At 44.1% G+C, this 25,500-nt stretch overlaps 1 protein-coding gene across 2 annotated transcripts in view; it reads right to left on the bottom strand.

Moving 5' to 3' along the window:
- MAN1A1 (mannosidase alpha class 1A member 1) overlaps positions 1-10,981 on the bottom strand; it is a 150,338-nt gene extending 139,357 nt beyond the window's left edge. For both annotated transcript variants that reach the window (XM_040597917.1, XM_040597918.1), the window contains exon 1: positions 10,106-10,981. In XM_040597917.1, the coding sequence (XP_040453851.1) occupies positions 10,106-10,705 (600 nt within the window). In that variant the 5' untranslated portion in view covers positions 10,706-10,981. The remainder of the gene's footprint in view (positions 1-10,105) is intronic.
- Positions 10,982-25,500: the final 14,519 nt, after the last annotated feature.

Here is a 25,500-nt window from a genome sequence, read left to right as displayed (position 1 = left end):
GCAGTTTGTCTTTACATAGCATAGTTTTTCCCATGGTGATTCTTCAGACAATATCACCAAAACAAAGAAAGCAGCATGTGGCTTTGAACTATTATGACTTTTAAAATACGTAATATGTATAACTCTTCTCTCTCCAAATGGTAACTAGGTTTACTCTTGCATGATTGAGCGGGTGTCTGCATGTGTGTGTGTAAATCCATTGCTGCAAATGATTAAAATCTACTTCTCTTCTTTAAGCTTTAGTTTAAAGAATCCAGTATTATTATCTAGGTCCAACATAAAATTTCAAGTGCAATTCTCAAAATCACAGATGGGTGGAGAACTATAACCACAGTAACAAGCAACAGATTTCCCCACAGACAGCAGTATGGGCAAAGCTTTATCATTTGTATCACTCTTCAGTGCACCAACAGATGTCAGTGCTCAAAGGCAGTGAGAAAACTGACAGTGGAGTTAAAGACTGGATCTGCATTTGCGTGTGTTTATCAGTGAACAGTAAAATTACTGTCTCCTTAAGCCCTACACTTTGAAAGCAAAATGTTTTCTAGCTTGTTATTCTTTTACATCAGCTACTTCTTATTTCCTTGGAAAGAAAGCAGTCCCTGAACAAAAGAAATTTCGAAAGGCGAAGAGATGTTTATTATGCAGTGGACCAAGCAAAAGAAAAATAGGCAGATACTTTAAAAAAAAATAACCTTACATTGGTCTGAATACTAATTAAAGCAGCAAGCCACACCGATCTAATGCCATTTTATTGTAATGTTTTAAAAGCACATATCGACTTTGAATAAATAATTAAAAAGAGGGATTATGTTGCCAAGCAGTAAGATCACCCCTATACAAGTCAGATGATGTAAAATTCTGGACAAAAGTATCAGTCTTTCTTTTCTACTTTACTCATATAAACAATACACAGTACTGCCTCTAACATAAATGCCAACAATATGTATCTTCACAGGAGAATTTCAAAGCTGCATGCTTTTACATTAAAATTGCAACTTCTGCTTCTGCCCAGCATCAAAGAAAAAAGTTGATTCTTCTGAAATAATTTTTAAGATGTGCACAGGAAGTCTTGTAATAGCCAGATGTTCCATAGTCATAAGCTCATTCGTTGCACAGAATCATTTTGGTCCTTTGCTCAATATTGCCTACCATCTCTTCCGATCTTTATGTATTTCCTTACCTTAATAGAGATTTGCATTTAAAAAAAAAAGGGGGGGCAGGAGGGGGCAAGTTTCTTAGAAGCCAGACTTCCATTCCTTTGCTTTATTCCTAAGACAATTTAAAAGCCAAGGTACATATAGTTTCCAAGAGGGAGTGGGAGGACAAATGAAAGTACATTTTACACTTGTAGTTACCTTTGCATAAGAGACTGCATATCTCAGTGTTCCCACAAGGGCTGTGAATGTTTAACTTTTAACAGTTGTAAGAATGTAACAGCAGGTTATGTGCTCATCCAATCTGTTTGAAAAGCTTTTAAAATTAGAGGCACTGGAATGAGCAATACCTGTATCTTCATAAACACCAGCTATAAAATCCAATCAGCTTACTGCAGAGTTATAGCAAGTTGTCATATTATTTTGTACAATTATTTCTTGGTTACAACAGAGTTCAAACTGAAGATTTCAAGAAAAGATTTCTGCAGGAAAGGCAGAATTTTACTACCCTGCCTGCCTGCCTTCAAAACAGCACTGGACTAGAACATTTGATTCCAAGTATTGCTTAAAAAGCTTACAACTAGTGACCTGAACATAGAACCAGGGAGTCTCAGGTTTAGCCTCCCCCTGTAATAAACAGTGCGATTAATAGCAGTTTAGAGGCAAACCACAACTGCCCATGTGTAGCCGTGAACCAGGCTCCAAACCCCAGGTTTAAACTGATCCTAGTGAGCTGACATGCCCAGGCTAGAGATCTGCAGCATGGGTATGAGCAAAGACAGCCTTCACCCCCAGCACACAGTAACAGCTCCTGGTTTAGCGGTGAACCACTGAACAGGATCCAGGCAATCAAGCTCTGCTCTTAAACCTGTCACACTGTGCAAGTCACTAGACCCCTCTCAACACTGGAAAACCAAACTGCTGTCTCACAGTAGTAAAGTCTTCTGGATTCTGCAGGCAAGGCTGCCGAGCACTGCGATATGACAGTGGCTTAACTGCAATTCTGTAAAAGGTTTCATTTAATCTGGTTTGGGCAAGCATGCGCTTTATTACTTACCAATTATGTTTTCATGACAGACTTGAAGACCTGATTATAAAAAGTCATGGAAAACAGAACAGCGATGCTTCTTAGAAGTATGTCACATGTTTAACAAAAACCCCAAAACACCAAACAAGAAGAGGAAAAAAAAATGTTTTGTGGATAAAGACAATTTTCACACAAAAGAAGGAACCAGTATATTGAGTATCTGGTACATGGCCCACATTGCTTAATTCATAGGTCCACCTAAACAATTATTTTCTTCATTTGTAAAATGACAGTTCTAGAAATAACTTAGAAACAGACCAATCTTTCAAAACTGAACATCTAAAACATGCCACATCTGAATAGTGGAGTTAGTTACCAAAAAAGCACACAACCAGAGTGTTTCATCATCTCTGTACCATCTCAGCCGGCAGTTTATTGCCAGAGAAGTGCTGCACTGTTAGACAGCAGCAAACACTGAATCAAAGCCACTTTCCTGAAGTATAACTTACACTGCCAAATAAGTTAGGAAGAAACATTTTGTACTTGTAAATAAAGGAACTACTTGTTAAGATTTTATATTTAAGATGAAAACTGCAGAAATTTGCACCTACACTGGCTCCCCAGGCTAGAAAAAAAGAATAACTGAACCAAAGACAAAGTTAACACTCGGTAATTCCTACAGCAGCATGTTTCAGATAGCTCTAAGAGAAGGTCTGTCCATCCAACAGCCATACAAGTGCTTCTGTCATGACATTAACTAACTTCCACATGAAGCGCTGTCTCCTGTCCCCATGATTTCCTTGTCATTAACATTCAAAGGAGCTATCAAAGCCTGGCTGTCACCACTCTTATTTTCCCCCTGAATAAGACATTTTTTGGCCTTAGTGGCAGATTTTAATGAACAGGTGGAAATTTTCTGCTTCAGTTTGTCCACAGCACAGAACTACAGCCTTAAGCAACTGTATTCACCAACATGATATACTTTATTTCTTTATATTACATGGCTGCCATAGGCTGCTACACTAACATCAAATACAAAATCATCACCATGAGAATATAACTTTTGCCAAAACTTAGGAGACATTCAATTTTAAGCTTTACCTCATGTCTTTACATCACCTTATTTAGCTTTCACAAAGAGTCCTGTGCATCTGGAATTTACGTTTTTGCCTTTACATAAAATGTGCACGTGGGTTTTCAGTTAAAGAATTACTCATGTGCTTGGTTTTTTTGATATCCAGATGTTTTCCACTGCCTATTTAAAACCTTTTCATTTCCCCCACAATTCTGAGGATCTACTTACATAGGACATTCAGTTAGTTTTGGTAAATCTACCTGTTGAGAATGTAGACCAAGTCCTAATGTAAGAAAACTAAATATTCTTAGCTCACAGAAAACAGGTATAAGGCTGAAAAAAACATGAACTAGCAATGGGAACACACCCTATTCCAGTCAAATATGCACTCAGCCACACACTGAGACATTGCTCCATCTCATGACCAATGTTCAAATCAGACAGGCGTTTGCCTCTATGACAGAAACTTTGGGTCATTTGACTGAGAAGAGGCTGTCAGGTTCTCAAAAGACAACAAAAATGCAAGTAAAGCAACTCACCTAAAACAATGTCCTCCCCTAAAAAGACCTTAAGGGTTTCTAGCAGAAAGAATGTTAATTTGGCAAATACAGAAATAAGCATATCCTGTTTCATGTCTTGTGGACAAAAAGATGCCTCAGTCCCATCCTCCTCCACTTCAGTCTCCTTTCAAACACACTAGCTAAAGGGGGGTCCACTGCTCCCATGGTCATCACACCTCCACTAAGCCATTTTGGCTCCCTACCTCACCAGGCCATGAACCCAATAAAAGTGAAGGGAGCTTTCTGTCTGGTTGGCAAGCGAGAGATTCCTTAAGTCACTGAATCATACTCTTAGTAACTCATATGACACTTCTCTGTGTCTTGCACTGCCATTATCCCTAAAGCAAGCAATTTAATTTACTCTTTTGTGACATTTTAGATGCCTTAAGATAACCCCTGCCACCTACAAGTGCCACTTCCTAAGAGCACAAGTTCCCCAACAAACCCAGGGAAAACATCTGTGAGCCCCATGAGGATGCCCTTAACTTAGGGGTATAAGGTACCTACCTACCCACCATATCCGATTCCCTGTATTTAGGCACTTAATTCACCTCCTTAGTGTCTTTTATAAAACCATTACAAAAAGAAAAGAGCTAAAAGAACTACAATAAACAATATTTATCAGGAAGGAAGGTACTGCAAAACACTCAAAAAGAACTAGTAGGTACAAAAATACTTAAGATTATAGGCAGATAAATAAAGCTTTGGGGGAAAACCAGCCAAGATTAATTTTAAACTCCTTCAACAAACTCAATGAGAGCAACAATGTCAGCATTAAGGTCACAAAGTACTTTAAGAAAACTTCTTTCAAAATGCATTGCATCATCAGCATGTTGCCAGGATTCATCACACTGCTTACTCATTACATGTCAACTCCTTTCCTTTCACCGTATCTTATTCCTGAAGAAATGCACCACCAGGGAACACAGCTTTTTCTGTTTGAAACCCAAACCACTCACTTTCAAAGCTACATTTTAACTCCTTCCCTCCCCCTCCCATGAAGGACCCCACAACCTCCCAGTAAATGCACTCTGAATTTCAGTCTACAGGAGCTGGGGCTTCAGTAATTCCTGCCACCGTGTCTCTTTTCCCCTTTTCTGTTCTATGAAAGGGGGTTGGGAGGTAACAGTCTCCTGAAGCACAGCACTTCAGCCTGCTACAGAAGGTTATTACAGCAGATTGAAGTTTTGCTCTGCAAATGTCACATTGTAGAGTTTCAGTTTTAATTGAGAAGCTAGGCCAGAAGATCAGATGCCAGCTCCTAAAACAAAGCTACTCAAAGAGGTTTTGTACCTTTTTCATCCACGTGGTACTGTTCCCTCACCACAGCCAAAACTATCACCAAGTCCACCCTCCTATTAAGGCCTTCAACTCACCAAAACTACCTAACTTGTTTTGCTCTGGCAGTCTTCTGCTGGTTTAGTGAGCTGAAGCAGCTTATGGAGGACTACAGTGGAATTAACACAAAGTAGACAGTGGGAGAAGGCAGTCAAAAGTGGTAAGAAGAGACTCCCCCTCCTCTTCCGACAGCAACAAGTAGTAGCGAGCTCAGTTCATCTCATAAAAATCACCAAAAGGAAATAAATGTACCCCCAACCTGGCACTGGACCCTCCCAGGCAGCAGCACCAGCATACCAGACAGTGGCAAAGCAAGCAGTGAAAGCATGCAGGAAGGCACAAGGGGCCAACCACCCTTCTTCAGCAGCAACCCACCTCCTATAATTTCCCCGTCACTCCTGCTTGTTAACGGAGAGTTCTGATTATGCCCAAGTACTGCTATGTCAAGTGCATATTAGATCTCTGATTATTAGTACTTTATTTCCATGCTTAGAAGCCTTTTTTCCTTCAGATATTTCTGAACTTCCCTGCAACATTACTAAGACTTCTTAAACTGAACTGCATAAAAGCCACCACAGAAAACAATTAAACAAACAAAATGAATGCTGAGGAGTTCAGAAGCTCCAGAATTCACACTACCAATGCAACCTCAATTCAGCTCTTTATAGAAAGACAACATGAATTAATCTTCATGCTGTGACATTCGTTTTGCTAACTTTTGACCATTGCCCTGTTGAGTTCGAAGGACTAATGCCCAGGAGTGACTGTGGAATCACAAATAAAATTCTCCTCTCCAAGACTTGTACTACATGACTGCAACAGTTCAGAGCTCTGCAAGTATTTGGAGCACTGCATGACCATGCTCTTCAGACATCGACTCCAGTTTACCAAGGAGGCTTTTATCCTGAAAACATGCCCAAACAGCTTCAAACAATGATGTGTACAGTTTCCAAGCTGGCTACCTTGTACAAGAAGCTGCATTAGTATGGTGCTCCACCAACACCAATACTTGCTGTTCAGCAGGATTAATTAGCCTGGGCACAACACCGCACTAATGTGATTATATTGCTTCTAGTATCTGAGCTACCTCATTCATCGTTTTCTATTCCTTTCCTCTGAAATAAAAGGAGTTCAGTTTTTGCTATTTTCTTAACACCTAAATAATTCAATTTTTTTGTTGTTGTTGTTAAGTGAGAAGAATGAGACTTGGAAGAGATTAAAGTCAGATTTCCCTAACTGAAACAGTGCATCTCCTGCCTCCATAACCTGTCCCTACTATTACCATTCTCCTCTATCATTATTACCATCTCTTCTTTTGTTCATTTCAAGCTGCCACTTTTTTCCAAACTGCCTATGCACTTGCAAGTCTTCCCTGGACATCAGAAATAATGATGTCCAGCCACAACCAAAAGGGACAAGACCAGAGACCAGAAGATTTTCAGCTTATTTGAGTGGAATGGAGTCATCATTGCCTTCCACTCCCCCTATTTTACAGATGGGGAACAGATGTCACAGGAGGTACTTGCTCAAAAGAGGGCCCATCTCTCAAATCAGTGAGTGGAAAAGCAGGCATATAAACCACAAACTCCTCATTCACAGTCTGGGGCTCCTATTAGGACACCAAAACAGAGACCAGTGTACCAAGTACCCAGACTCTGCCCCAACTCACAGACACACCACAGCATCAGTGGAACTTCCCGAAGAACTCCAGTTCTGATAAAATACAAGTGGATTGGCATGCTCAAAAGCAGCTGTGCCTCTTTCTTTGCTCAAGCCTTCCTGAAGCATCTGACATGAGGAAGATGCTCAGAGCAGGCAACTAGGTCAGCCAGTAAAAAATTCAGCAATCACAAGCAACTGACAGCGGTTTTACAACAGGAAGTACTGGGCAAACCCCACTGCCGGCAGCACTGCCAGACCCTCTTTCTTTGGAGTTTGCCTGTAACTCATCATCAGAAGAGAAACAGAGGAATATCGCAGCACCCGTTAGTGTCTCTGGCCCACATCCCCTACCCGTACAGGCACACCTGCGCACAGGCAGGCCCTGTGTGTGTAACACGGTGGGATGGTTATCACACAGACCTTGCAAGCAACCACATTGTTTTGATGGAGTGGAAGGCAAAGGCAGTGACAGCAACACTGTCTCTACTTCTCCATGTTTCCAGAAGTCTTTTACTTGCTCATTAAGTTTCTAGAAACCTATTTTTCTAGTCATTTGTCATAATGTGTTAGTTTCAATACTAAAAAAGGTTCAAGAATCTTTATATCCCCACCTCTTTTGAGTTTCACTTTTTTTTTCCCAAAAATACATGAGAGTATGTCCTAGAAAAAAAGTTTAAAATTCTATACTAAGACTTTGTTAAGAAATGCTATAAAGTCATGGCATTTTATTGTCTTGTGATTGCAAACCATGTTGTACTGGCTAGACTTCTAAACACTTATTTCAGTCTAGAATTTTAAACAGTAAATGAACAAAACATCTCTACGCTGTCTCCCCTCTCAGCTTTAAGTCAGCATGTTTATGAGACACAGCTCTTCCAGGACAGAAATGCAGGGAAGAACAACCTTATTTTTTGGCATTCTTTTCCTTTAAAGTAGCCTGCTTCCTTGTGCCAAAACGTCCACAGGAGCAGTTTCAGATTTTGAGTTCTAGTTATATGACGTAGATCATACAATGCAGGCGCAAATTCTAGGCTCAAATGAGTATGCAACTACCAGGCAAAAGGAGAGGAGCTTTAAGGGACAATTCCAGTGTCTGTGCATGTACAGCATAGCACAGAAGTTCATACTTTAAAAAGTTACAATTTAAAACTCTTTCTAAAAGGACTGCAGATTAGAATTCCAGCTTGACCTTAAAGCATCAACACAAAAAAGTAGACGAGAGCTTGCAAAGACAGAGAAAAAAGCAACATAAAGGCCAACACATGAAACTGTGAAGCAAGTTAATGCAGAATAGGAAACATTTTACAATCAAGGAAAAAACCAAGCAAAAAAAAGAAACAGTATTCTTCAAAAAAGAGAAATCAAACCAGTCAAGGTACCGCAAAAATACAAAAGTAATTAAGTAAACAACATGTTAAGGACACGTACTGAATCAGGAGGAAAGGAAACTCCCAGAAACAACACGTAGTATTGAGGGATTATACTGAGATTTGAAGGAAAAATAAAAAGCTGGAAACTAAGTGCAGTCTCTCTGTCATCTCCTACGCTTACACAGCTGAAAATCTGCTTTAAGGGTATTACTGTGTTGTTGGTGGCTCCTGTGTAGATGTGGAGAAGAAAGAAGAGCGATGGAATGGAAAGGAAGAAAAACTGAAGATACCGGGGTATGAATGCACATACACATACATATATACAAACATATGCACACATACTCATGTCTATCCATATACAATAAAAGATAACTTGGACTAGTTGGCACAGAGTGGGACCAGCAGAAGCAGCGGTATATTAAGTTTTATATTCTTCCTCCTGCTTATTTACTTGTTGCAGCCTTCCACACTACAGAATCATGTAGATCATGTTCGGAGCCTTGTTACTTCTAAATACTTCTACACGGCAATTCCAGATAACTGGAGAAGGACTTTGCCGGTATTTCTAATTGTTCCATACGCCTCAGGGAGGCTGTGTGACTAAACCAGAAGACAACATAGCCTCTGTGCACTTCGAGAAGTGGTCTATACCTTACACTTCTGAGAGTTTCTCCCTTCAAAATACCTTTGTATTGGTATTTACTGCTTACAACCACTGCACAATTTGCTAAAACAGTTAAACTGATGCAAGGACTCCAGAGCACAGAACACATCTTGAGATTTGTGAGAGCTTATTAGCTGATGCGCCATGTGATGTCAGGGCACACTTTTCAGACCACTCCGTACGAACACACAATAAAAATAAATCAGTCCAAGTAAGGCTAACAATACTTCACAAACATAGAAATACTCCGTAGTTACAGTCTCGCTCTTATCTCTTTTCCACCACCACAGAACAGGAAACGTATGCTACTAATTAATTCATAAACCCTAATCTCTGCAGGAGGCTGAAACTGTCAGTTCGATAAATAAACAGACCAGTAATGACAGGAAGCTGGGCTGTATTATGAGGGAAATTCTGCCGGAGAGCCCGGTCAAGCTTTGCTCGCGACAGCCTTACCTATAGACAGTTTGGGGAATTTCTGAGGACGGACTTTGAAGCGGTGCCCGGACCGACCCAGCAGCACGAACCGACGGGAAGGCGGTTGAGGGGATCTGTCAAACGCACACAGCTCACGTGCTTCACCGCTACAACCGAAACGGACTGTATTTTGCCGAACACCCTCAACCCTTTAGGCAGCCGGTATCACAGCACAGCGAACCGCCGAATCGCGAGGCAAATCGCGACATCCCCGGAGCGCCGCACCGCAGCCGCGCCGCGCACTTGGGAGCGCGGGGGCTCGGGCAGCGCCGGACGGCCCGGGCCAGCTCCGCCTCTGCCGCCGGCGCCGTGCGGTGCGGTGCGGGGAGAGCGCCGGCCCCGCTAGCTCCGCACCCCGCGCAGCCGCTCGCCGCGCACCCACCGGCGGCGGCCGAGCCCGGGATGCCCCACGGGGCGCGCAGGCGGGCCCGCGTCGCCATGGGGCCATGGGGCGATGGGGCTCCCGGGCGCCGCCGTCCCTCCACGGTCCTCGGCTGGCCCGCTGCTGCCTCGGCGGCGCCCCGCAGCCTGCCGGCCCTCGCCGGGCTCTGCCTCCTCCCCGGGTTTCCGTGCAGCAGCGGGGGCAGCCAGGTAACGCCGCCGGCGCCGACAGCGGCGAGGGCCGGCCAGAAAGCCCCCTCCGCCGGGAGCTGGAGGAGGAGGAGGCGGCAGGAGGCTTCACGGCTGCCCCCCCACCCCGCCGGCAGCGACCTGTTGCCCCACGCGGGGTTACCGAGGCGCGTCCCCGGGAGCGGGCCCGGCCGCTGGTACCCACCTCCTTGATTTTGGCCCTCCGCTGCCGGACGGCGGGGTCGGCGGGCTCCTGCCCCACGGCGCCGACGGGCTGGCGGAAGAGGCGCTGGGGCAGCCCGGGGGCGCCCGCCTCCTTCCTGCCGCGGGCGTCCTGCAGAAGTTTCTCCTTGTCCTGGCGAATGTCCCTGCGGATCTCCTCGGGCAGCTTCTGCAGCGTCTCCTTGGCCTCCCGCAGAGCCCGCTCGTGGTCCGCGCGGATCCGCTCCAGGCTGCCCGCCCCGCCCGCGGCCGCCGCCGCCGCTGCCGGCGCCGGGCCGCCTGCGGGCTGCGGCGGGGCGCGGGGCTGCCCGCCGGGCGGCGGCGGCGGCGGCTGCAGGGCGGCCGAGTGGAAGAAAACGCCGCTGAGGAGCTTGGAGGAGTCGGGCAGGAAGAAGATGGCCCCGAAGCAGAGGGTGATGAAGGCGCTGAACACCAGCAGCAGCACGAACTTCTCCGTCAGCCGGAACGCGCCGGGGCCCGCCGCCTTCCTGCCTCCGCCGGCCGCGCCGCCGCCCGCGGGGCCGCCCAGTGCCCCCGGCCCCGCCGCGCTACCGAAGAGCGGCAGCAGGCTGGCGGCGGGCATGACCCCCGCGCCGCCTCAGCACAGCGCAGCGCAGCGCGCCCCGCCGCCGCCGCGCAGGGATCGCACCACACCGCACCGGACCGGACGGCCGGGCTCGGCTCCGCCGCCGCCGCCTCCCCGCCTCGGCGGCAGAAAGTTTCCCCGGGCGGACACGGCAACTTTTCCCTTCCGCGCCGGCAGCGCTCGGCGTCTGCGGGGCGGGCGCTGTCAGCTCCAGCCCATGCCGCCTGGCCACCGCCGCCGCGGGTGCCGCTCCCCGCTCCGCCCGCGCGGAACTGCCGGGCAGTCGGGGGCGGGGCGGGGCGGCCGCCGGCCCAATGAAGGGGGGCGGGGCAAGGGCGGGGCGGGGCAAGGGCGGGGCGGGGCGCGGCCACCGCCTCTCTGCCGCCCTCCCGCGCTGCCCGGCGCCGCGGGCCCCGGGGGCCGGCTCGGCGGATCGCTGCCCGGGCGCCGCCTGCCCTGCGGGGGGGGGGCCCGCCTGGCCGGGTCGGCGGGTGTTGCCGCTCCGTCCCCCGCGGGCGGCGGCGGCCCGAGGCGGGCGCGCGGCACCGGCACGTGCCAGCCGGCGGGCACGCGCACCCACGTGCGCACTTGTGCGCACACATACATACGTGTCCCAGGTGAGCGTGCACTCGCAGGCGCGCCCGCACGCCCAGCGACACACATGCAGACACGCGTGTGCCCCCCACAGCGGCGCGCGGGGGCGCTTGCACGCTCACGGACAAGCGCGCACACGCGTGTCCACACGCTCACACGCGCGCACAGGCCGGGTGAACCGGCCCGGCGGCGGGCGGCGCTGGGCGCAGTGCCCTTCCCGCTGGTCTAGGAGGAGCCCTGCTCTCCGTCAGGAACCCGGGGGTTCGGTGCGGGTTTATTTTTCTGCCGGTAAAAGGTCCATCTTTTGCAAGGAGGTAGGGGGAACCTAGCCATGTGAGTGTGAGAATTCGACCTTCCCTCTACGCCAGTGCAAATGAAAAAACAACATGTGCTGGCCCAAAGAAAAGTCCTGTTTGATAGCTGATCGGATTGCTGCATCAAGCTCCCCAGGCCTCCTGTGAAACATTTTAAAAAAATAAGATACCTGGTTTATTATTTTGCTCCTGTTACAGAGCAATGCAATAAACAGTGGGGATGTGAGAAGCAGGGAAACACAATAAAATGCTGGACCACTTTAACTGGAAAAGAGAATCCAGCCAACACCCAGAGGTTTATCTCCAGCTTTTTTTGGAACATACTTAGAAGCCTACCTGGACCTTCACAGTGGTTCAGCACTGTAAACTTCAATGTTTCCTCCAAAACGTGAACCACAGAGTCAAAGAAAACAGTGAGATGTGCTGTTCCCGGAAGTTAAGATACTGAGGCTGATCGGTTTGTATATTTGCATGACTTTGTTTTGCAAGGGGGAAAAAAAACCAAACCAAAACAAAACAGCAGAGGGAAGCCTGTGCTTTAAACAAGGGCAGGGAGAAGGCATTGCGTAAACTGTAAAGACATGATTTTGAAAATGGACTTGGCATGGGGCTAATTCCACTCCCGGTGGAATTAAGGGGAGTTTTACCATTGACTTAATAGGAATAAAGTAAGGCTGCTGCCCAGTGCTTTTCTAAATCCCATTCTTTAGAAGTTAGAATATGTAATAGATTAATTAAAAACAGGTTTAGAGAAGACAGTTACATAGAAATGTTGGACTGAGTTCTGCAAAACTCCCGTCAGTATACAAGTAAATACTTCTGTAAAATTTCAGGACTATATGTGAAAGTGAAGGATCAGGGGCCCAGTTTTGCATCCAGCAAAATCAGTCATTTCCTTTAGGTTTTAGTCTGCTTTTTTTTAAATCCTATTTTTTACCTCAGTTGCATTTCCCCACATTTAGATGTAAGAGTATTCCTTTAACTAAACAATAAGCACTCTGATTTTAACACACATTTCCCAGAAATGTGTAACGTGGCCTGATAGCTGTGCCAAGATAAAACTGTTTAGGATTGAAGAATTTAGCCTGCTTGGAAAAGGAGATAAGAATCTATGCTGACTTTTTTTTTTTTTTTAAAGCAACATTTAAGGTAGCAAATATAGAGTTTAGCAATTGAAAGACAGTCGACTAATGAAAGAGCTTCCTAAATGGTGAAATACCGCACTCAGCTTCAGTGAGCATATTCTGCTTCAGTTGCTGTGTATGTGGGTGTACAATATTTTTCACAGATTGCCCTCAAAACTCATCACTACTTATGTGATAATATTTGGAGGCAGAATTTATTGCTGGAAGAACTGTCTTTCTTCAGTATTCTACAGTAATTCCTTAGGCTGCCGTGTTTCTATAGCACTTCATGAACAGATGCAAGGGTGGGAAGTACCATCACACAGGGCTCTGCTCCTGTGTCTCCTAAACTGAAGCCTCTGAACTCACCAGACTGTTGCCTTCTTTTGGTGTCCATCCTAAGTGCTAGGGCTTAAATGTGAATCCGTGCCAGGGGTTTCATTGCCACCCTCATCACTATCTTTGGGACACCCTGCGCCTTTCATGAGCTTGAGGGAAGCAACAACCAGCATTTTCTATGCAAAGAAATTGTTAAATTCTCTAGTCTCAGTGAGGAGGTGTCATTCCAAGGACAACGATAATCTAGGCCCTAAAATGGAACTCATCCTCTGGACAGGACCCTAAATTTTGTACGCAAAGTGTTCCCTTTGTTAGCACTTGATGTTGCAATTACCAACAAAGTCATGTGGGAACTATTCAGTGGGACTATTGATGCATGTAAAGTTACCGGGATGCGGAGCTGTTTACAAGATGAGGGCAATGAAGACTGAAAGAAAAAAAAAAAAACCAACCACCCTGCCTCAATCCAACATTACTATACAAGTCCCTTGTTTTTTTCTCAATAATTTGCTTTAGGCATAATACAGAACTGTACAAGATATTCCAAAGAACATGAAAATACAGGGAGTTTCTCAGGAAAACATGCGATAGTAGAACCAAAGGTTGTACATGCTTGGTTTCGACTGGCTGTGTCCAACAGGCAATGCAGCTGTAAAGGTAAACCATGTTGATAGGTGCTTAAATAGTGTAAAAAAAAAAATCCAAATAAAGCAGGAACAAACGAAGCCTGATGTTTGCAATAACCTAGTGACAGCAGTGGAAAAGCCCGAGTAGTCTCTCTCTTTTGATACAGCTTTGCCAGCATGTCCGGCTGGTGGAAACATTGAGCTGGCTGACACTTTGGGTTGGTGTGGGGGTTTTTGTGTGTTTGTTTTGTTTTCTTTCTTTTGTGTGTGTGTGTGTGTGTGTGTGTGTGTGCGCGCGCACGCGTTTGTTTTTGTTTGGTTTGGGTTTTTGCTTGGTTTTTTGGTTTTTCTTTTTCCTAATTGATCTGCATTATTTCCAGGGTGACATCTGCTAAATGGGAAAAAAACCCAAGAGTCTTCAGGCAGTCATTTTGCTATGCTGGTTAAGGCTAGGTCCTATCCAGTTTGGTTACACCAACAAAACACTGGGCTGCATCCCTCCCGTGGAGCGAACTGCTGCTTCTGTGGGTGCAGCTGCAGGATCAGGAATCATTTTCCAGCAATCATGCACAAGTCAGGCATTTATAGAAAGGTAGAACTGATACATGAGAGGTAGTGAGAGGGAGATTTGCATAATCAAGGGACAAAGGCTTTTTCCTATAATAAATGTTCTGAATGGGCAGGTTTGCTGCATATTGACTGAAAGGCCTGGAAAAAAATAGCTACAGTTTCTTTTGCTTTTTTAATTTTCTTCTAAAATCAGCTATGCCTAATCTGTTGTGGTTCTAGTCTTGGATCTTGCCTAGTGATAGGGAATTAGTTTACAGGGTCTGAAAGATACATGTAACAGGTAAGGAGAGTATTAACAGTTGGCCCATTTTTAGGCACGTTCAGCTGAAGCAGAGATACTGACTGATACATCTTTTTGGACAGTGAGTTTGTAACAGTACCACTACCTTACAAGGGGTTCCCAGTGTTACGTTCTGGTTAAGCCTACTGTAAAAAATTACTTGTCCGCTTCTTTTTAAAATGCAACACTTTTGCCCAGCTCTTCAGAGATGCTTTTAACAGGCTTGCCTTTGGGGTTGTGATTCACAAACCCAGGAGACATCCAGTTTTTTGTAGAGTAAGTAGCGTGACATACACATAGGTTTCCTAGGGCTCACAAGCTGGATTCATAACACCCAGCATGCTGTTTGGAAGGAGGCTTCAGCCATTTGAGGACCAGATGTGTATAAAATGTGCTCTGTCTCTCCGATTTTTGTGCTTGGCTGCAGTTTTTAGTATAGTGTATGAGGAAAATGTGATTCACAGCCACAAAAACTTTGCTTGATCTTCAGTGCTTTGAGAATAAGGGACTGCTGCATGCTTTTCTTTAAGAGCTCAGAAGAGAGAAGTGTTGACCACTTATTTAACAGTACTGTGGTTAAAGCACTTGCTCAGGAAGTTGGACATCTATGTTCAACACATTTTGCAGTCTCAGGCGATTCAAATTATCCTCTTTTGCCTTGCAATAATATCCTGGAGAATGTGTACGTTCCCCACCACATTTCCTTTTGAAGTGGTGCTGTGACTCAGAGAGGAGTGCAGGACTCTGAGGGCAAAGAGGAGAAAAGTTTTCCATAAAGGGTGTTGCTCTACAGCCCTGAAGTGAGAACACCTCACTCCCAGAGAAGCCTACAGCCTACGAGCTAAGGCACTAAACTGACATAGGAGAAACCAGTTTAGTGCCTTCCCAATAAGACAGGTGTTGAAGATTGATCTCCTACCCGAGGACAAAAAACAGAAGAAAGAAAATTAAATTCTGTGACAGCCTTTAACAAAAATTTCCTCTAGTTAAACATGGGATGAATGTGGCTAATAGCCAAACGTTATAAATACTGTAGAAATGTCACAGGAATACGAAGCTGTAAGCTTGCAGACCTTCTTACTTCACTCCTTTAACTCTTCTGGCATGGCCCATCCATGCTACCAAAGGTGTCTTTTCTACCAGTATCTTTGGAATTATCTTTCCTAACTCTTTCCATCCCCACCTGAGGGAAGGGATCATTCATTTCTGAAATGGGAGGCTTTGTAGTGCATGCAGCTTTCAGTGCTTTTTGGGGTGTGTGTATGCTAAAAAGCATGCAGCTAAGCATCCAGTTAAGAGCGGAAAAGCTCTGCCCTTTCTCTGCACCTCAAGATTTCAGAAGGCACAGATGAACTGCAAGAAACGCTGCCTGAAGGAAATACTTGACTCTCATTCTATAAAAACATGAAAGATTAAAAGCATTTTGTTCAACACTGCAAGAAGACTGAGTCTAGAATTTGAACTCTGACCACTTGCAGGATCATGTTCAGTACCAGAATGAAGCTATCATACTCAACCTCAGATGGCATTTTTGAGAATATCTCACTTAAATTAATCCTTGCTTTTCATCTTTTTTTAATTGCTTCTGTTATAGACATTCTGCAGTCCCTCAAAGCAAGCAAACAAGGCCATGTTTTTATGTGTGCAAGGGAGAGGTAGGAAAATAAAGGAAAGAAAAAGAGCTACAAAATTTTGTCCCTCTTTCCAGAACAGTTTATCAATGGTCACATCCTTGAAGCTATGAAATGGAAGTTAGCGTTTATGGTGTTTCATCATTTAAGATTCAGATAGGCATCTTGTATAATTATTCTCAGAGCAATTAAAGATGAAGTTGTTTTGAGAAACCCCATGAAATTCCATCTGGACCTTAGACGTTTAAGAGATTGTTAAAAGCCATGTGAAGTACCTCTGTTATCTTCCCTTGTCCCTCAGAATTGAAGAGACTCCTGTTACATAGAGGTTGATATGTTCTTTCACTTCCAGGCTCCCATTTCTGTAGCTGCAATCCCCAGCAAAGGCAGAAAGCCACCAGACATGGCATATATTTAAGGGACAAAGCTCAGTGGATTGTGAGTGACTGAAAGTAATTTACTACCTTGCTTTCCTTTAGTCTTAATTTTCTCCAATAGCACTAAAATACCTTGTGCCAGCACTATGACTGTAGCAAATGCTTTCTCTCAGCAGTGCTTTTTTCTGTCATGAAGTTTGTGTACCACATTTACAGGTATGAATTTAGAGTTTATTCTGACAAGATTAAATTAAGACAAGGAGGAAAAATTTTGTGAGGATCCTTGGAAAACAGACTTACTTTCCTTTCCAAGGTAGCATCACTTTCCTGAACCAGAGGAGATATGCGCTGGCAGAAAACAAGACATAGTCATTGGAGCTGGGGTTTGCACTGTTCAAAAGCTGTATTTAGCAGCCAGATGATGGGAATAAATGGACATCTTGGTTGCAAACCAGAGCTGGCTCTTTTAGTATACGGCCCCAAAGAAAAGTGGCTAGAGAGACTATTGCTAAACCAATAACCCTGCTAAGGAATAAAAGTGTGCTATAGCAGATGACTGAAAGTATTAATAGGAGATCTTAAAAACAAAGGACATGGTGAATTACTCATTTGTTTCTTTATATTAGGAGTGCTTCATTTGTACATGTTTTTAATTCCGTATTTAATGGCTCCTTGGCTATTTCATAAAAAACAAAGCTGAAAATGTTCCTGAGCTTTTATCACCCCAACCATGTGTGATGCCACGTGTATTATGTAAATTGCCCTCATGTAATAGTTGAAGTGGTGTCCTTGTGCCTCTCTTCCTAGTGGCTGTTTCCCTAACTAGATGAGTTAATTCTGCTCAACAGCACATTTTAAAAGAACAAGTACAGACGTGGCTTACTGACTGTACCCTGATTGACTGAGGCATCACTCCAAATCTACTTTGTTTTTGAGCTTTCTCTTTCTGTAGGTCTTACACAGCTTTGGGGTTACAAGCAGCAGAGGTTATGTATTTAGTTTTTTTCTTAGTTAATACTTCCTATTGAAAAATATTCCACTGTTTACTGGCTCTGTCATCTGAAAAAAACTGATGCACCTTTTTCCGGTGTTTCTAATTAGGATCACTACACATTTCCTCTTCACAGAATCTTGTTCAAAATTATTGTGGCCAGTTCCATCAGTTCATGATGGATTCTCTTACCCCAAGCCACAGAAAACTGTTGGTGATGGAGAGTTAATCTTTTTTTTTTTTTTTTTTCCTGTCTGAGCCATGGGTGTTTTGACTGACCTTGGCACTTAGTGATAATGTGTCAGATGTGTGCAGCTACCACCTGACAAGCTGTGTGAATTTTTCTTTGCTAAAATCACTCCCAGAGTAGTGGCTCTCAGCTGCATACTGCCAGCTGGTGTGTGTGCAGTGCACGTGTGTCTGCTCAGACCTTACACAGTTGTGAATTATTTGTCTTCTCTAAATGAAATCCAGCAGTTTCAGCCTCAGTTCAAATCTGATCTTTTATCCTACTGAAACTCCCTTGTTTGATTTACTGCTTGGGCTAAATAATGGAGAAAAAATCAGAGCTAGTCTGACCTTTGCTCTTGCTGTTTGGTCAAGCCGGGATCTTACTGAAAACCTAGATAAGAAAAATGGCTTTGCCATTTTTTGTCTGTACGATGGTGAGCCTTAGTTTCCTCAGCTGTAAAATAAGAGCTAACCTATTTGACAGTGAGACCTAATGTATGGAGTTTGCTTTGATATCCTTAGATGAAATGTTGTTTTGACGTGCAAAGTTATGCTTTGTTTTCCTTAGAAATTAAATTCTTCCTAGTTTTCAGTGCCCAGTTACTAATCCAAGAACTTTTAGCACGCCACTGACAATCTATCCCAGGCCAGTTCATTTCACTTTTTTGGCTGTCTTCCTGAAACACAGGTCTTCTTTCTCTTCCACATATGTCCAGTTGTCCCGAGACTTCTGCTTTATTGACAGCTGTATTGCCTCCATGTCATCTGATGCTCTGGTCTATTGCTGCAGCTCTGAGCTTGCAGTGTGTAATGCTTTCCTGAATTCAAGTCATCTTTGAGTGCTTTATGTCCCTCAAAAGCACCAGACAGTGTGTGATCCCAGATTCAAGCATGACAAAAGTGATACAGCCGCAAGCAGCTTTTGGACAAGCAGATTTCTCTTTAGAATGAGACTCAGGAAAATATCAAGGCTGAAAAGGGAAGGTAATTATTGAGTCAGAAGCAAATGTTTTGTGCGGAAACCCTCCTTACTCAAAGAAGATGCTGGAGACTGAAGAATGTATTTTTCACTTGCAGACCGGTATCTGTCGCATGAAGATCTTCACAAATGTAGAGTATTGTCTTGAGAAAAGGGTAAATGTTTATATGTAAATCAAATCTACAAGTTGGGGAAAAAAGTCCTCTAAGCTTTTCATAGTTTCATGCCTTTTTGTATGTTTCTTTAGCTCTCTTTTATACACTCTGTTCCTTTAATGTCCCTGCCAGCAGGTTGGAAACCTGCCTTTTCTTGAATAAACCTACAAGGCAGTTGCAAAAGTGGAAAGTGAATAGTTAGTTTTTCTAACAGTGGGTGAACATCAGTCTATTTAGATAGCTACTGTAAGAGGTAATATCTGGTATTTTCTCAAGTTAACCAGTAACTGGCTACATCTGAAAAATATTCATGGTCTGTTCCTTATTTTTGACTCATTATTGGCATCAGATATTATGCTCAAATAAAAATAATTTGGTGTGTCTTTCCTGTCTTTCCCCTTTTGTTTTTGAATCAACAGATGAGAGATAGCAAAATAAGTTAATTGTTAAGGTATGAACACAGAGGACACATTCTAATCAGAGCAGAATGAGGCATCTGGATAAGGTTGTCATGTTCCTAGAATCACCCATCAAACGCAGGTTTACCTTGTTGTTCCACTTTTGCACCCAAAGGTTAGCACACAGGCAGTTTCTTTTCATGGGCATACACATTATTGTTTGCTCAATAGTAGGAGAACAGTGATTTACAAACTGCTCTGAAATAGATCTTTAAAATTAGGATAGGATTTTTTCTTTATCAGTAAGGAGTGTTTCCTGATAGACAACAAAGTTTACCACATAGCATTTAAGCAGCTGCAAGTAATTTATTCTTCTCTCTAGTTGGAGTGGAAGAAAGAATAAATCCATCCTAGCTAGCAGGCAGGGAAAAGTCATGTTTCTCTAATGGTTTGGGATGGTATGACCTGTCCATGCCTTCTTTTGAGAGCTGCAAGTACTGCTTTTGAAAAAAACAGATGGGCTATCTAAAGATCTTTATCAGCAGTGGTTTGGTGTCATGCTGTCTTTTACTACAACCTCACCACCTCTCTTCAGAGAAAGATTTCCTGTCTTGTGTTGCCTCACGTTTACTTGTCTGTTTCAGTTCATACTGACAATTTGATAGAACTCAGGTGGCTGGAAGAATTCATAGTCAAGTGTTTGCCTCAGAATGTTAGTGGAAAACTGTTTATACAACGCTACTAAAAAGCAATGCCCTATTTACAAAAAATATATCAGAATGTTTGAGAAAATTGCAAAGAGCTCTGAATATAGTGGAAAGAAACTTGAGAAATGACTTTCTGACCAGACCTGTACTGGTTGGATTGTTGTGCTAGTGGAGGCTGGTGCTGACTTGTCCTCTCACTAGTCCTGTCCTATTAACAGTCCTGCTGGGGCTGTACAAAGGCCTCCACAAGGCATCTCAGGGGCCATAATTTTACCACCAAGGTCTTTTTACACCTCTTGCTGATCACTCTGTCACCGACATTTTTGTGCCACATGTAGCCATCCTGTGGTCTTGCAGAAAGGTGATAACTTCATTTAAGCCATTGCCCATCAGCATCTCATAGCAGAAATGGGAGATCAGGAGCATGGGCTGGTGCCAGACTTTCAGGCCACAGACTTGCCTACAGTGTGCCCCTGTATCTAGTTGTTCTGAAGGACCAACCAACTGGCATTCTCCCATGCTTTTGTAGCCTGCACAGAAGACATCCCCCCCAAGCCTTGAGTTGGCCCTGTTGGCATATACTGCAAGGGCCACCAGTCCAGTAATTCTCTTCCATGAGTTACTTGAATAATTCAAGACTGGCAACACAAATATGGATAATTTGTCCATGGAATATGGACCATATGGTACACCAACTGCTGGAAGGATAATGGCTGAGAGGAGTTCTTAGGGCTGAATGTACATGGAAGGAAAAGTAGGGAGTAGAAAGCAGTCATTTGGGAATAAAAATCTGTCCCTGAGGCACTGTGTCAGGAAACCAGATATTGTCACGAGACGTTATTTGTTGCCAGCTTGAGTTACGACCCATATTTATTGTCCAGGACAGGATATCTTTATAGTTGTCTCTTGCACTAGCCAGAGGCAAGAAGGAGACCTTAAAACAGCTATGCCTCACCTCCTCTACACACCAGATTTTCTTAACCTTACTGGCCTGTGATCAGCCAGGTGTTGACCAGGATGGTGCATAGTGACCAGGGAAAATACAGGCATGGTACAAGCCTTTCAAGATTATGGGTGAAATCTTACTTAAAGCCAGTTTCATTACTGTTACGGCTGTTAGACGCTGCCTAATTCTGTCCTATTTTAGTCAATTGGATTACTTTCTGTGATGTGGAAATGATCCATGCGATGGAGTGTCAGCTGTGTGCTCTGAAGCCTAGACCAACAAATTCTGCATAGGAACTGTGCTGTCCCTGCAGCTGAATCTGCATAAGAATGCCATGGAGGTTAAGCCACCAGGGCAGAAGGGTTGCTACCATGTTTGTGAAGTGGCTCATGAATGGTTAATACAGTGAACTAGACACTAGGATTAATGCCTAAATACATAGGTAAAGCAGGCATAATATTAAGAACTAGGAAATGTGAATGGGTTGCTTTAGGTTAATAATTTAACCTAAAATGAGTTACTTTACTGTCCTTCCCAAAACAGGATGGGTGGATGGGGAAAGTGGATCCATAAATAGAAGTTGCTGAGTTGTGTCCTGTGTCAGGCCTGTCTAGCGTTACTTATCCTTTGCTTTCCTTCAATTTTGAGCTGTGATTTAATTTGAGATGCCCGTCATTGAGATGGAGAACTAGAGAGGGTACCAATGAGAGTCTAAGCATTTGGGAATATGGGAAGTAATCAGCTTTAAGATTTACAAATACTAGTCAGACTTTTTATAAGAGTAATAAAATAATATATTGTAGTGGGTTGACTCTGGCTGGGTGGCAGGTGCCCACCAAAGGTGCTCTATCACTCCTCTCCTCAGCTGGGCAGGGGAAAGAAAGTACAAAAAAAGGCTCGTGGGTCAAGATAAGGACAGGGAGAGATCACTCGCTAGTTACCATCACAGGCAAAACAGACTTGAGGAAAATTAATTTAATTTATTTTAAATCAAATCAGAGTAGGATAATGAGAAATAAAAACTAAATCTTAAAACATCTTCCCCCTCCACCCTTCCCTTCTTCCTGGGCTTAACTTTACTCCTGAATTCTCTACCTCCCCTCCACAGTGATACAGGGGGATGGGGAGTGGGGGTTGTGGTTAGTTGATCACACGTTGTTTCTGCTCTTCCTTCCTCCTCAAGGGAAGGACTCCTCACACTCTTCCCCTGCTTCAATGTGGGGTCCCTCCCTTGAAAGACAGTCCTCCACAAACTTCACCAATGTAAGCCTTTCCCATGGGCTGCAGTTCTTCATGTACTGCCCCAGTGTGGGTCCCTTCCACAGGGCACAATCCTTCAGGCACAGACTGCTCCAGTGTGGGTCCCCTGTGGGGTCACAAGTCCTGCCAGCAAACCTGCTCCAGCCTGGGCTCCTCTCTCCATGGGGCCACAGGTCCTGCCAGGAGCCTGCTCCAGTGTGGGCTTCCCACGGGGTCACAGCCTCCTTGGGGCATCCACCTGCTCTGGCGTGGGGTCCTCCACAGGCTGCAGGTGGGTACCTGCTCCAGCGTTACCCCCCGTGGGCTGAGGGGCACAGCCTGCCTCACCATGGGCTTCACCAGGGGCTGCAGGGGCATCTCTGCTGCAGCGCCTGGGGCACCTCCTGCCTCCTTCTGCACTGACCGGGGTGTCTGTGGAGTTGTTGATCTCACGTATTCTCACTCCTCTCTCCAGCTGCAATTGCTGTTGCACAGGTTTTCCCACCTCCCTTTTAAAATACATTATCCCAGAGGCGCTGCCACTGTTGCTGATGGGCTCAGCCTTGGCCAGTGGTGGGTCCATCCTGGAGCCAGCTGGCATTGGCTCCATGGGACACAGAGGAAACTTCTAGCAGCTTCTCATGGAAGCCACCCCTGTACCCCACCCCCAGCTACCAAAACCTTGCCACACAAACCAAATACATATATGAATAATGAATAAATATGAATAATATTAATAAACGCCAATACATCTATGAATTACAAAGGTAAATTTCACTTGAAAGGCAATTACTAACTCAGTCATATGACATTTCCAGTGTTTACCACTCCATTGCCACTGTTTTTTCCTTTACTGTAGGTTAGATTGATACTAGTGAAAGGCTTGTGAAGTGGCAGCTACTAAAATTTCTCTCTCATACTATCTGTAGAAACTTGACAGAGACAATATTCCTGTCTAAAAGTTTCTCACCGGAACAAAAGTAGTAGGAAAGAAGATAGTTCCCTGACTGAACTGTTTGATCAGCAAGGTATCACTAAAGAGACTTGAGTGAGTTTTGGTTCAGTTAGACTTTTTCTTAAAACAGCTTTGTACAATTAAACAAGCCTTGCATAACTGCAAGTAATGTACACCAGGTTGCCTTGTCTCCAAGTAGGGTACTGGCCCCTCATAGGGTGTCCTTTTCACTCACTTGTTTCCTTTCTCCTCCCACATATCCCACAATAAAGCAATAAACTGTAAAAATTTATTTTCATTTCTCTTTGCTTTTAATGAAAAAATAATAAAGGATTTAAATAAGTTATTTTATACTGTACGGAAATCTGTTAGTTATAACTTCTGTTATAACCTAGTTATAACTTGTGCAGAGCAGCTGTGGATGCCCCATCCCTGGAAGTGTTCAAGGCCAGGCTGGATGGGGCTGTGAGCAACCTGGTGTAGTGGGAGGTATCCCATGGGTTTGGAACTAGATGGTCTTTAAAGTCCCTTTCAACCCAAACCATTCTGTGATTCTGTGGTTATACCACTAAAAACTCCACTGTGGACATTATTCAAAGGCATAAAACTGTAACGAATGGACAAGCAAATACACTTGCATTATTTTTTTTTAAGTGCAGAACAGAGATGTTTGCAAACATAAATGTAATCCTGCAATCGATTATACTCAGGTTGGTTTCTGTCATCAAAAGGGATCTTGAGGTTAGGCTGTAGTGCTCTGTAAACTGGTAAAATGTGTCTTGGCTTCACTCAGTCTCAAGTACTAAGTCAGAGGGTCTGGTCTGTTTGGGCCTTGAAGAAGATGGATTTTTAGGACATAGTGCAATGCAGGACTGAAATAACGTTGACAAGTGAAGAAACACACCAAGAAGAGGAAAATTTATGCTTGACCCTTTTTTGAGTGGTTCTTAACAAGGTCCTGGTCTGTGATTCTGTGATCCCACTAAATCTCCAGCTTCTTCCTTGTGCCCAGCTATGGCCAGTCAAGAGCACTGCTCCCCTCTTTCTTTTACCTCACCCTGATTGTTTTCTTTGTTAGACTAGAATACATGAAAAGGCTACTGAGAAACTTCAGTCAATATGGAATGCAGTCAATTGCAGGTATCAGAAAGTATTCTACAGTACTCCGTGATCTAAACCATCTTCTAGCTAATTTAAATGAAATAAAAACTATTGATATAGACCTCTTGATTCTGTAAATAGTCTGAATATTGGTGTCTTAGAAATATCTGTCTCCTAAGGTGATATTACTAGCTTTTAATACAGACATTAATATTAGCGGATGCTTCTTTTCTTCTGTTGTTGTTTGTTGTTCTACTTGCCTATAATTCAGGAGGTCAAGACACTAAATATTCCAGTAAATATTTGTTAAAAAATAATTTGATAATATAATTTGTTACTAATAAACATTGGGAAAAAAAGCCTACAAAGCCAGATATTCTCTTTCCTTTTCTGGCTGCTTGTAAACAAAGCAATGGGAAAGTATACACTCTGGAGGAAGGCTACCCTTCGTCTAGTAAGGGCCATTTTTGTGGACTCCTCTGTAGCCAGTGGAGAAAGATAAGCCCCTTCAGATGTGATAAAGTTCAGCTGCTTTGGGCTTTTGTTCTGAATCTCTTCTGGAAGAGATGATAAAGTTCAGCAACAGAAAGAACTCCTGCAGCTTATAGAGTAATGCCTGTGATAATCACCCAGGAGCAGCAGAGAAGCACCAGTGGTTTCTTCCAGAGGTGTAGGAAAGCTCTGGAGGTTTTGTTTTTTAATCAGATGGGGAAGCAGGCAAGTGAATGAGCTGGTGTATACTATTAAGAGTAAGATCAGTCTTGCCTGAGAGCAGTATGTGCTAGTTCTGCATCCTTGTTCAAAAAGCATGAACAGTTAGTGAATACAGGCTTTTCTCACAATTCTCTCATAAGCACTGAGTAAAACTTTAGGACTTGTATGAGTTTCCAGCCACTGCATTAATGAAAAGTAACTAAATTGCACTCTGACAAGTTCCTGTCACAGAGCTGATTCAAAAGCTGTATTGAGGTGCACTGAGCTGCAGTTCATTACCAGTATTCTTGGCTGCAGTGCTGACGGATGATCTTTTTCTTCCCCCAAGGATATATATCTAACCCTTATTGGGGATGAATCCTATACACCTGACCATCCTGTGCCTTGCACTGTTTCAAGCATTTTTTTTACCCTGTGAAGAGGTGATATAATACCCACAGTCTGGTCTGGCAGTGCCCACGTGCTCTGAAGTGTTCACACTAGGTACTGAAATCCTGTGCAGTTAAGCTTTTTTAAAACTG

The sequence above is a fragment of the Falco naumanni genome, chromosome 6 (genome assembly GCF_017639655.2).
Source record: "Falco naumanni isolate bFalNau1 chromosome 6, bFalNau1.pat, whole genome shotgun sequence".
Lineage (NCBI taxonomy): Eukaryota > Metazoa > Chordata > Aves > Falconiformes > Falconidae > Falco > Falco naumanni.
The sequence above is the reverse complement of the archived record's forward strand: the minus strand, read 5'-3'. Positions and strand labels throughout refer to the sequence as shown.